The 13,562-nt window shown below is 44.4% G+C and overlaps 1 gene segment (V, D, J or C); it reads right to left on the bottom strand.

Annotated features, from left to right (window-relative positions):
* Positions 1-1,316: 1,316 nt before the first annotated feature.
* On the bottom strand, positions 1,317-2,257 carry LOC127550099 (probable non-functional T cell receptor gamma variable 10). The segment is given in 2 exon segments: positions 1,317-2,000; positions 2,092-2,257. Coding segments are annotated over 2 exon segments (615 nt in total).
* Between the last annotated feature and the right edge of the window lie 11,305 nt (positions 2,258-13,562).

Below are 13,562 nucleotides of genomic sequence, written 5' to 3'. Positions count from 1 at the left end.
GAGCCGTCCTCAAAATCAGGAGGACCCAAGTTCAAATCATGTCTCTGATCTTGGGTGTGTGATCTTGGGTGATTAATTGAAACTCCCAGTAAACCAGGCACATCTCCAAGGCTCCAGGTTGTGAAAAGGCTCTGGCTTCTATTGGTAGAAGGAGTTTCCTTATTGGGAATTCCTGATAGGACTGAAATCCCAAGTCCAGCCCCCGTCTCCTGTTTTGGCCATAGTTTTGACTTTCTTATTTATGTGTCCATGTTGCTTCCCCCCTAAAACCTTTGGTCTTTGAGGGCCATTCTTGCTTTTCTATCCTCTGGTTCCACAAAATGCCTGAAAGCATTTCATTGTTATAGGGAATTTCTAGTTAGAGGAGCTCTCAGTCAGTGTAGATGAATATTCTCAAACTTAGGGTCTCAGAATTTTCTGGGATGTAGGAACATTAAAAGACTCCGTAGAAGATGTTTGATAAATGTTTATTGATAGAAACTGGGTGAATGTTTTTTTAATATTAGAGAAATGCTTTTGAAAAGAGCAGATGAGAAGTTTTTGAGCCTCATTTCCTAGAGAGAATACTAGTCAAGGAAGTTCTGTGTTTCTTTATTGTTTGAATTGCGTGTGTTGTACAAAAACAGGAGTTGTAGAATTTGTTTCCCTTTATCTTTCTAACTTTGGCTCATTGGGTCATTGCTTTTGTTTAGTTTTCCCTCCGTGAAACACTCTCACTGTCCCTCCTCTACCTTCCATGACCAAAAATTCTCCTCCTGTCTACATTTCAGGTAATTGACCATCTTTAGACATATGATATTCTCTTTCACTCCTGGTCATATGATGTCCCCAAGGCTATTGGAAGTTTCTCTAAGGGAACCATGTCTTGCACGCCTTTCATCTTTCCCACAGCCCTGGGCACACGCCACCTGAATCAAGACTTGGTCACTGACGAGGATAATGAAGCGCCAGCAGAAATAATGAGGAGAAATAGCATCTCAGTGTTGGAAGCTGCTGCTTCCCTGGCCATTTGGTCCAAATTCTACCCAAAAAAGCATTTGACTTGGTTCAGAAACTAAGGAATGAAGAGAGGCTATTAATGTCTTCCTTCTTCATGTTTCTCTCATTTTCTCATGAGGAATATTGGATCCAATTACTGACCTTGGTACATGAGATGTGAACAAGGGGACAGACAGGAATCAGGAACATATGGATTCAAATTCTGTCTCCGATATTTGCTATCTTGGTGATGCTAGGAAAGGCCCTTAATTAAGTGATGACCACTTAGCATGTCACTCTCTGGGAAGAGGACCTGTCCTCAGGGTGGTGGAGAAGATGAGACCCCATATTATAATGTAATGCTCGCTGCCAAAAAGCAGAATGACAGAGTTTGAGAATTGGAAGAAGCCCAGGAGCTGTCTTGTCCAACTTATAAAAGCAACAGAAAGCTTACGGGTCTGTAGAGATGTAAATTATGGTGGTGAGGGAGGGAGTTTGGGATGTGGATGAATTAGAGCAAGACAGTGATATAGTATAGACACAGGCCACGTGCCCTTGAGAAGACATGCAGGAAGTGCTGCAGGCAGACTGGGGATGGGAGCCAGAGAGGAGGAGGCGGCAGCCTGGGAAGAGGATGTGGGGGGAGACTGAGGAGGGCGGGATTCTTGTACGTCTTGTTATTGAGAGTTGATGGCTGTGGTCCTGCCAATATGCACAGTAGTAGGTGCCCTCATCTTCAAGGGTTAGGGAGTTTATTGTTAGGTCTGATGTTCTTTTGTCTTCATTCTCTTCTGCCACAAATTTGTTCCTTACATTACCTAAGGATACTTCCTCGGGTATACCGGTTGATCGGACAAAGAGCAGGTGTTGCAAAGGCTGGTTTGGCTTCTGTTGGTACCAGTGTATGTACTGACCAGCAAAGTTCCACGTGTCGGCCACTTGACACGTCACCTGGGCCGCTGTTCCCACCTGGCTGGTGATGGAGACTTGAGGCTGCTTCAGTTCTATGTCTGCTTGGCCAACTAGAAATAAAGAACATGGTGACATAAGGGGCATTTTGGAAAATTTCTTTTCTTTCTCTCTTGATCTGAAAAGAGGGAGAAGGGAACTCACCGGCCCAGAGGGCGGCCACAGCAAGCACTTGGCGGAGGCTCATTCTGGCTGGGCCAGTTGTGAATCTAAAGGAAGCCCAAGGAAGCGAGGAGACTGAGAGGTGAGAGAGGATGAGTGGGGAGGACGGCAGGAGAGCAGAGGAAAGGAGCTGCTCAGTCCTGGTCTAATGTTCATGGTCCTGGTCTAATGTTCATGGTGCATTCAACCTTTCTAAGAGGTGCAGACCTGGACTCCCCCTATGGGAGGGGGCAAGCTTGCAAAGGTCAATGGTGATTGGCTTTCGTTTTCCTTGCCCCAAGAAGAAGGCAGAAAAATGTGGTCTTGACCCACTTCTGCCACTTTGTGTGTGTTTGTGTAGTTGTGTGTTTTCATGTATGTGTTTATTTGTGTTCATGTGCATGTTTCTGTTTCAGTTTGTGTGTAATCGTGTGTCTGGGAATCTGTTTGTACATATATGTATTTGTGTGTGTGCCTATATTGTGTGTGTGTTTATGTGCACATTTGTGCTTGTGTCTGTGTATCCGTATGTCTATATTTTTGCATGTATTTTGCAGACCAGAACTGAGCAGCTCCCTTCCTGTGCTGACTCCACAGCAGGCCTCCTGTTGTCCCCCTTCCCACTCACCCCCTCTCCACCTTTTATTCTCCTCACTTCCTTGGATTCCCCTCGGGTTCACAACTGTCACACAGAATGAGCCTCCGCCAAGTACTTGCTGTGGCCGCCCTATGGGCCCGTGTGTGTGTGCACGTGTGTGTGTTTGTGTGTGTGTGTGTATGTGTGTGTGTGTATCACACTGGAAGGTAGAAGACACGAGCATTGCTGGCAGGGGACAGCTTATGAAGGGTTCAACGCCAAATGAGGGATTTTTTATTCCTGAAATTGTGGCAACAGGTAACTCCTGCACCTCTTCCTCCTCCTCGAATTCTGAGCCTTCTTCCAAGACCCAGACCAGCTCTATTGTCCTACAGAGGGACTTTCCTGAATCCCTTCCAGTACTAAGGTTTCCCCTGCCCTAAATTAGGTATTTTTTTAAATGAGAAATTGCATGGAATAAGGGCTAGAGAGCCGTCCTCTAAATCAGGGTTTCCCAAGTTCAAATCATGTCTCTGATTTGTGTGACCTTGGGTGATTAATTGAAGCTTCCAGTAAACCAGGCACATCTCTAAGGCTCCATGTTGTGAAAACATTCTGACTTCCATTGGTAGAAGGAGTTTCTTTATCTGGGAATTCCTGATAGTCCTGAAATCCCAAGTCCAGACTCCATCTCCTGTTTTGGCCATTGTTTTGACTTTCTTATTTATGTGTCCATGTTGCTTCCCCCCTAAAACCTTTGGTCTTTGACGGCCATTTTTGCTTTTCTATCCTCTGGTTCCACAAAATGCCTGAAAGCGTATTTTTTTCTGGATCTATATTTCATTGTTGTAGGAACTTCTAGTTCTCAGTCAGTGTAGATGAATATTCTGAAACTTATGGTCTCAGAGAATTATCTGGGATGTAGGAACAGTAAAAGACTCCGTAGAAGATGTTTGAAAAATGTTTGCTGATAAAAACTGGATGAATGTTTTAATATTAGAGAAATTCAAGTTTCTGAGCCTCATTTTCTAGAGAGAATACCAGTCAAGGAAGTTCTGCGATTCTTTATTGTTTCATTTGTGTGTTTTGTACAAAAACGGGAGAACTTAGAGAATTTGCCTCCCTTTTTCTTTCTAACTTTGGCCCATGGAGTCATTTCACTCCTGGTCCTATGCTGTCCCCAAGGCTATTGGAAGTTTCTCAAAGGGAACCATGTCTTGGACACCTTTCATCTTTCCCACAGCCCTGGGCACACACCAACTAATTCAAGACTTGGTCACTGACAGGGATAATGAAGCTCCAGCAGAAATAATGAGGAGAAACAGCATCTCAGTGGTGGAAGCAGCTTCCCCAGCCATTTGGTCCAAATTCTAACAAAAAAGCATTTGACTTGGTTCAGAAACTAAGGAATGAAGGGAGGCTATTAATGTCTTCCTTCTTCATGTTTCTCTCATTTTCTCATGAAGAATATTGGATCCAGTTGTTGATCTTTGTACATGAGATGTGACCAAGGGGACAGACAGGAATCAGGAATACATGGATTCAAATTCTGCCTCCGATATTTGCTGTCTTGGTGATGCTAGGAACGGCCATGAGATACCATATTGTAATGTAATACTTTCTTCCAAAAAGCAGAATGACAGTGTTTGGAAATTGGAAGGAACCCCAGGAGCTGTCTTGTCCAACTTATAAAAACGGAAAGCTTCTGGGTCTGTAGAGATGTGAATGATTATGGTGGTGATGGAGGGAGTTTGAGACCTGGTGAGTTGGAGCAAGACAGGGGTGTGGTATAGACACAGGGCTAATGGCCTTGAGATGATATGCAGGAAGTGCTGCAGGCAGACTTATGGGAGCCAGAAATGCGGAGGCGGCCGCCTGGGAAGAGGATGTGGGGGGAAACTGAGGAGGGAGGGATTCTTGTATATCTTGTCCCTGAGACTTGATGGCTGTGGTCATCCCAGCTTGCACAGTAGTAGGTGCCCTCATCTTCAAGGGTTATGGAGTTTATTGTTAGGTCTGATGTTCTTTTGTCTTCATTCTTTTCTGCCATAAATTTATTCCTTACATTACCTAAGGATTTTTCCTCGGGTTTACTAGTTGATTGTACAAAGAGCAGGTGTTGCAAAGGCTGGTTTGGCTTCTGCTGGTACCAATTTATATACTGACTAGCAAAGTCCAACATGCCGGGTGGCACTTGACAAGTGATCCGTGCTGCTTTTCCTACCTGGCTGGTGATGTAGACTTGAGGCTGCTTCAGTTCTGTGTCTGCTTGGCCAACTAGAAATAAAGAACATGGCGACATAAGGGGCATTTTGGAAAATTTCTTTTCTTTCTCTCTTGATCTGAAAAGAGGGAGAAGGGAACTCACCGGCCCAGAGCGCGGCCACAGCAAGCACTTGGCGGAGGCTCATTCTGGCTGGGCCAGTTGTGAATCTGAAGGAAGCCCAAGGAAGCGAGGAGACTGAGAGGTGAGAGAGGGGGTGAGTGGGGAGAAGGGCAGGAGAGCAGAGGAAAGGAGCTGCTCAGTCCTGGTCTAATGTTGATTGTGCAATCCATCTTTCTAAGAGGTGCAGACCAGGACTCTCCCCATGGGAGGGGGCAAGCTTGGAAAGGTCAGTGGTGATTGGCTTTCGTTTTCCTTGCCCCAAGATGAAGGTGGAAAAATGTGGTCTTGGACCCACTTCTGCCACTTTGTGTGTGTTTGTGTGTTTGTGTGTTTTCATGTATGTGTTTATTTGTGTTCATGTGTGTGTTTCTGCTTCAGTATGTTTGTGTATGTTTGTGTGTGTCTGTGTGTCTGGGAATCTGTGTGTTTGTACATATATACCTATATTGTGTGTGTGTGTGTTTATGTGCACATTTGTGCTTGTGTCCGTGTGTCTGTGTATTCATATGTCTGTATTTTTGCATGTCTTTGTGCTTGTGTGTGTGTGTGTGTGTGTGTGTGTGTGTGTGTGTAGCACACTGGAAGGTAGAAGACACTAACATTGTAGGAAGGGGACAGCTTATGAAGGGTTCAAAACTGAATGTAGAATTTTCTATTTGTTCCTGGAACTGTGACATCAGGTCAACTCTCCCTATCTCCTCCTTTTTCTCTTTTTCCTCCTTGAATTCTGAGCCTTCTTCCAAGACCCAGATCGGCTCTATTGTCCTACAGAGGGACTTTCTTGAATCCCTTCCAGTACTAGGTTTTCCCCTGCCCTAAATTAGGTATTTTTTAAGTGAGAAATTGCATGGAATAGGGGATAGAGAGCCATCCTGAAAATCAGGAGGACCCAAGTTCAAATCATATCTCTGACTTGTGTGACCTTGGGTGATTAATTGAAGCTTCAAGTAAACCAGGCAAGTCTCTAAGGCTCCATATCGTGAAAAGGCTCTGGCTTCTATTGATAGGAGTTTCCTTATCTGAGAATTCCTGATAGGACTGAAACCACAAGTCCACCCCCTGTCTCCTGTTTTGGGCGTAGTTTTGACTTTCTTATTTTTATGTCCATGTTGCTTCCCCCCTAAAACCTTTGGTCTTTGAGGGCCATTTTTGCTTTTCTATCCCCAGTTTCCACAAAATGCCTGAAAGCATATTTTTTTTCTAGACCTATATTTCATTGTTGTCGGAAATTACTAGTTAGAGGAGCTCTCAGTCAGTGTGGATGAATATTCTGAAACTTATGATCTCAGAGAATTATGTGGGATGTAGGAATATTAAAAGACTCCGTAGAAGATGTTTGATAAATGTTTGCTGATAGAAACTGGGTGAATGTTTTAATATTAGAGAAATGCACATTTTTGAGCCTCATTTCCTGGAGAGAATACTAGTCAAGGAAGTTCTGTGATTCTTTATTGTTTCAATTGCGTGTGTTGTACAAAAACGGGAGAACTTGGAGAATCTGCCTCCCTTTTTATTTCTAACTCTGGGCCATGGAGTCATTCATTTTTCTTGGATTTCCCTCCATGAAGCACTCTCACTGCCCCTCCTCTACCCTCCATGACCAAAGATCTCTTTCCTTTCCTGTCTCCACTTCAGGCCTTAGTCATCCATAGACACATCATTCTCTTTCACTCCTGGTCATGTGATTTCTCCAAGTCTCTTGAAGGGAACCATGTCTTGGACTCAGTGTTGGAAGCTGCTTCCCCGGCCATTTGGTGCAAATTCTACCCCCAAAAGCATTTGACTTGGTTCAGAAACTAAGGAACGAAGAGAGGATGCCGTCTTCCTCCATGTTTCTCTCATTTTCTCATAAGGGATATTATATCCAATTACTGACCTTGTACATGAGATGTGAACAAGGGGACAGACAGGAATCAGGAACACATGGATTCAAATTCTGTCTCCGATATTTGCTCTCTTGGTGATGCTAGGAAAGTCATCTCTTAGCAAATCACCCTCTGGGAAGAGGACCTGTCGTCAAGGTGGTGGAGAGGATGAGACCCCATATTATAATGTAATGCCCCTGCCAAAAAGCAGAATGACAGAGTTTGAGAATTAGAAGAAGCCCAGGAGCTGTCTTGTCCAACTTATAAAAGCAAAGGGAAGCTCACAGGTCTGCAGAAATGTGAATGATTATGGTGATGGAGGATGTTTGGGAACTGGGTGAGTTGTACCAAGCCTGGGGTATGGTGTAGACACAGGGCTCATGGCCTTGAGAAGACATTCAGGAAGTGCTGCAGGCAGACTGGGGATGGGAGCTAGAAAGGAGGAGGCGGCTGCCAGGGAAGAGGATGTGGGGGGAGACTGAGGAGGGCGGGATTCTTATGATTCGTTATTGAGAGTTGATGGCTGTGGTATTCCCAGCATGCACAGTAGTAGGTGCCCTCATCTTCAGGGGTTATGGAGTTTATTGTTAAGTCTGATGTACTTTTGTCTCCATTCTTTTCTGCCACAAATTTGTTCCATACTTTATCTAAGGGTTTTTTCTCAGGTTTACCGACTACTTGGACAAAGAGCAGGTGTTGCAAAGGCTGGTTTGGCTTCTGTTGGTACCAGTGTATGTACCGACTAGCAAAGTTCCACGTGCCGGCCACTTGACACGTCACCCGGGCCGCTGTTCCCACCTGGCTGGTGATGGAGACTTGAGGCTGCTTCAGTTCTATGTCTGCTTGGCCAACTAGAAATAAAGAACATGGTGACATAAGGGGCGTTTTGGAAAATTTCTTTTCTTTCTCTCTTGATCTGAAAAGAGGGAGAAGGGAACTCACCGGCCCAGAGTGCGGCCACAGCAAGCACTTGGAGGAGGCTCATTCTGGCTGGGCCAGTTGTGAATCTGAAGGAAGCCCAAGGAAGCGAGGAGACTGAGAGGTGGAGAGAGGATGAGTGGGGAGGGTGGCAGGAGAGCAGAGGAAAGGAGCTGCTCAGTCCTGGTCCTGGTTCATTGTGCATTCAACCTTTCTAAGAGGTGCAGACCAGGACTCTCCCCATGGGAGGGGACAAGTTTGCAAAGGTCAATGGTGATTGGCTTTCGTTTTCCTTGCCCCAAGATGAAGGCGGAAAAATGTGGTCTTGACCCACTTCTGCCATTTGTGTGTGTTTGTGTAGTTGCGTGTTTTCATGTATGTGTTTATTTGTGTTCATGTGTGTGTTTCTGTTTCAGTTTGTGGGTATTTGTGTGTCTGGGAATCTGTATGTTTGTACATATGTGTATTTGTGTGTGTGCCTATTTCTGTATATGTGTTTTTATGTGCAAATTTGTGCTTGTCTGTATGTTTCTGTGTATTCATATGTCTGTATTTTGGCTTGTTTTTGTGCTTGTGTGTGTGTGTGTGTGTGTGTGTGTGTGTGTGTAGCCCACTGGAAGGTAGAAGACACTAGCATTGGAGGAAAGGGACATATGAAGGGTTCAACACCAAATGAAGGATTTTTTTATTTGTTCCTGGAATTGTGACAACAGGTCAACTCCCCTACCTCCTCCTCCTCCCCTTCCTCCTCCTCTTCCTCTTTCTCCTTCTTCTCCTCCTCCTCAAATTCTGAGCCTTCTTCCAAGACCCAGATCAGCTCTATTGTCCTACAGAGGGACTTTCTTGAATCCCTTCCAGTACTAAGATTTCCCCAGCCCTAAATTAGGTTTTTCTTTTTATGAGAAATTGCATGAAATTAGGGCTAGAGAGCCATCCTCTAAATCAGGAGGAACCAAGTTCAAATCATGTCTCTGACTTGTGTGACCTTGGGTGATTAATTGAAGCTCCCAGTAAACCAGGCACGTCTCTAAGGCTCCATGTTGTGAAAAGGCTCTGGCTTCTATTGGTAGAAGGAGTTTCCTTATCTGGGAATTCCTGATAGGATTGAAATCCCAAGTCCAACCCCTGTCTCCTGTTATGTTTATTTTTGGGTCCATGTTGCTTCCCCCCTAAAATCTTTGATCTTTGACGGCCATTCTTGCTTTTCTATCCGCAGCTTCCACAAAGCCTGAATGCATATTTTTTCTGGACCTATAATTCATTGTTGTAGGAACTTCTAGTTAGAGGAGCTTTCAGTCAGTGTAGATGAATATTTTGAAACTTATGATCTCAGAGAATTTTCTGGGATATAGGAACATTAAAAGACTCCGTAGAAGATGTTTGATAAATGTTTGCTGATAGAAACTGGGTGAATGTTTTAATATTAGAGAAATACAAGTTTCTGAGCCTCATTTCCTGGAGAGAATACCAGTCAAGGAAGTTCTGCGATTCTTTATTGTTTCAATTGCATGTGCTGTACAAAAACGGGAGAACTTAGAGAATCTGCCTTCCTTTTTCTTTCTAACTTTGGCTCATGGAGTCATTCATTTTTCTTGGATTTTCCTCCATGGAGCACTCTCACTGCCCCTCCTCTACCCCCCATGACTAAAAATTCCCCTCCTTCCCTCCTCCCCTTCAGATGCTGACCATTTTTAGACACATGACATTTTATTTCACTCCTGGTCATATGATTTCTCCAGATCTCATGAAGGGAACCATGTCTTGCACGCCTTTCATCTTTCCCACAGCCCTGGGCACACGCCACCTAATTCAAGACTTGGTTACTGACAAGGATAATGAAGCACCAGCAGGAATAATGAGGAGAAACAGCATCTCAGTGGTGGAAGCTGCTTCCCCGGCCATTTGGTCCAAATTGCATTTGACTGGGTTCAGAATCTAAGGAATGAAGAGAAGATGCCGTCTTCCTTCATGTTTCTCTCATTTTCTCATGAGAAATATTGCATTCAATTATTGATCTTGGTACATGAGATGAACCAGGGGACAGACAGGAATCAGGAATATCTGGGTTCAAATTCTGTCTCCGATATTTGCTCTCTTAATTGACTCTAATTTACAAGAAAACAAGCCATTCTCCAGCTGATAAATGGTCAAAGGATATGAACAGACAACTTTCAGATAATGAAATTGAAACTATTTCCACTCATATGAAAGAAAATCACTATTGATCAGAGAAATGCAAATTAAGACAACTCTGAGATACCACTACACACCTGTCAGATTGGCTAGAATGACAGGGAAAGATAATGCGGAATGTTGGGGGCGATGTGGGAAAACAGGGACACTGATGCATTGTTGGTGGAATTGTGAACACATCCAGCCATTCTGGAGAGCAATGTGGAATTATGCCCAAAAAGTTATCAAACTGTGCATACCCTTTGATTCAGCAGTGTTTCTACTGGGCTTCTACCCCAAAGAGATACTAAAGAAAGGAAAGGGACCTGTATGTGCCAAAATGTTTGTAGCAGCCCTCTTTGTAGTGGCCAGAAACTGGAAACAGAGTGGATGCCCATCAATGGGAGAATGGTTGAGTAAATTGTGGTATATGAACGTTATGGAATATTATTGTTCTGTAAGGAACGACCAGCAGGATGAATACAGAGAGGACTGGCGAGACTTACATGAACTGATGCTGAGTGAAATGAGCAGAACCAGGAGATCATTATACACTTTGACAACAATATTATATGAGGACGTATTCTGATGGAAGTGGATTTCTTCAACAAAAGAGAAGATCTAATTCAGTTTCAATCGATCAGTGATGGACAGAAGCAGCTACACCCAGAGAAGGAACACTGGGAAATGCATGTAAACTGTTTGCATTTTTGTTTTTCTTCCCGGGTTATTTCTACCTTCTGAATCCAATTCTCCCTGTGCAACAAGAGAACTGTTTGGTTCTGCACACGTATATTGTATCTAGGATATACTGTGACATATTTAACATGTATAGGACTGTTTGCCATCTGGGGGAGGGGAAAAGTCGGAACAGAAGTGAGTGCAAGGGATAATGTTGTAAAGAAATTTTTTAAAAAAACTAAAAACAAATAAGCAAACAAACAAGATATTTGCTCTCTTGGTGATGCTAGGAAAGGCCCCTAAATCATCTCTTAGCAAATCACCCTCTGGGAAGAGGACCTGTCCTCAGGGTGGTAGAGAGGATGAGACCCCATATTATAATGTAATGCCGCTGCCAAAAAGCAGAATGACAGAGTTTGAGAATTGGAAGAAGCCCAGGAGCTGTCTTGTCCAACTTATAAAAGCAACGGGAAGCTGACAGGTCTGTAGAGATGTGAATGATTATAGTGGTGATGGAGAAGTGTTTGGGACCTGAGTGAGTTGGAGCAAGACTGGGGTGTGGTATAGACACAGGCCACGTGCCCTTGAGAAGAAATGCAGGGAGTGCTGCAGGCAGACTGGGGATGGGAGCCAGAAAGGAGGAGACGGAGGAGGGCAGGATTCTTGTATGTCTTGTTATTGACAGTTGATAGTTGTGGTCGTACCTGCATGCACAGTAGTAGGTGCCCTCATCTTCAGGGCTGAGGGAGTTTATTGTTAGGTCTGATGTTCTTTTGTCTCCATTCTTTTCTGCCACAAATTTGTTCCTTACCTTACCTAAGGATTTTTCCACAGGTTTACTGGTTGATTGGACAAAGAACAGGTGTTGCAAAGGTTGGTTTGGCTTCTGTTGGTACCAGTGTATGGGCCAACCAGCAAAGTTCCGCAAGCCGGCCACTTGACACGTTACCCGGGCCGCTGTTCCCACCTGGCTGGTGATGGAGACTTGAGGCTGCTTCAGTTCTATGTCTGCTTGGCCAACTAGAAGTAAAAGAAGAGAACAGAGTGACATGAGTAGAGGCTTTGGACGATTTCTTCTGTTTCTCTCCTGATCTGAAAAGAGGGAGAAGGGAACTCACGGGCCCAGAGGGCGGCCACAGCAAGCACTTGGCGGAGGCTCATTGTGGCTGGGCCAGTTGTGAACCCGAGAACAACCCACGGAAGCAAGGAGACTGAAATGTGGAGAGCGGGTGAGTGGGAAGGGGGACAACAGGAGGCCTGCTGTGGAGTCAGCAGAGGAAGGGAGCTGCTCAGTCCTGGTCTAATGTTCATTGTGCATTCAACCTTTCTAAGAGGTGCAGACCAGGACTCTCCCCATGGGAGGGGGCAAGCTTGCCAAGGTCAATGGTGATTGGCTTTCATTTCCCTGCCCCAAGATGAAGGCAGAAAAATGTGGTCTTGACCCACTTCTGCCACTTTGTGTGTGTTTGTGTAGTTGCGTGTTTTCATGTATGTGTTTATTTGTGTTCATGTGAGTGTTTCTGTTTCAGTTTGTGGGTATTTGTGTGTCTGGGAATCTGTTTGTACATATGTGTATTTGTGTGTGTGCCTATATTGTGTGTGTGTATTTATGTGCATATTTGTGCTTGTGTCTGTGTGTCCGTGTATCCGTATGTCTATATTTGTGCATGTATTTTGCAGACCAGAACTGAGCAGCTCCCTTCCTGTGCTGACTCCACAGCAGGCCTCCTGTTGTCCCCCTTCCCACTCACCCCCCTCTCCACCTTTTGTTCTCCTCGCTTCCTTGGATTCCCCTCGGGTTCACAACTGTCACACAGAATGAGCCTCTGCCAAGTACTTGCTGTGGCCGCCCTCTGGGCACGTGTGTGTGTGTGTGTGTGTGTGTGTGTGTGTGAATCACACTGGAAGGTAGAAGACACGAGCATTGCTGGCAGGGGACAGCTTATGAAGGGTTCAACGCCAAATGAGGGATTTTCTATTTGTTCCTGGAATTGTGACAACAGGTCAACTCCTGCACCTCTTCCTCCTCCTCGAATTCTGAGCCTTCTTCCAAGACCCAGACCAGCTCTATTGTCCTACAGAGGGACTTTCCTGAATCCCTTCCAGTACTAGGGTTTCCCCTACCCTAAATTAGGTATTTTTAAATGAGAGATTGCATGGAATAAGGGCTAGAGAGCCGTCCTCTAAATCAGGAGGACCCAAGTTCAAATCATGTCTCTGACTTGTGTGACCTTGGGTGATTAATTGAAGCTCCCAGTAAACCAGGCAAGTCTATAAGGCCTCATGTTGTGAAAAGGCTCTGGTTTCTATTGGTAGAAGGAGTTTCCTTATCTGAGAATTCCTGATAGGACTGAAATCCCAAGTCCAGCCCCTGTCTCCTGATATGTTTATTTATATGTCCATGTTGCTTTCCCCCTAAAACCTTTGGTCTTTGAGGATCTTTTTGCTTTTCTATCCCCAGCTTCCACAAAATGCCTGAAAGCAGTTCATTGTTATAGGAAACTTCTAGTTCTCAGTCAGTGTAGATGAAAATATTCTGAAACTTATGATCTCAGAGAATCATCTGAGATGCAGAAACATTAAAAGACTCCTTAGAAGATGTTTGATAAATGTTTAATGATAGAAATTGGGTGAATGATTTAGTATTAGAGAAATGCTTTTGAAAAGAGCACATGAGAAGTTTTTGAGCCTCATTTCCTGGAGAGAATACTTGTCAAGGAAGTTCTGTGATTCTAAAATCACATGTGTTGTATAAAATGGGAGAACTTGTAGAATTTGCCTTCCTTTATCTTTCTAAGTTTGGCCCATGGAGTTATTCATTTTTCTTGGATTTCCCTCCATGAAGCACTCTCACTGCCCCTCCTCTACCCTCCAT

This window comes from Antechinus flavipes, chromosome 1, assembly GCF_016432865.1.
Source record: "Antechinus flavipes isolate AdamAnt ecotype Samford, QLD, Australia chromosome 1, AdamAnt_v2, whole genome shotgun sequence".
NCBI classification, from domain to species: domain Eukaryota; kingdom Metazoa; phylum Chordata; class Mammalia; order Dasyuromorphia; family Dasyuridae; genus Antechinus; species Antechinus flavipes.
The sequence above is the reverse complement of the archived record's forward strand: the minus strand, read 5'-3'. Positions and strand labels throughout refer to the sequence as shown.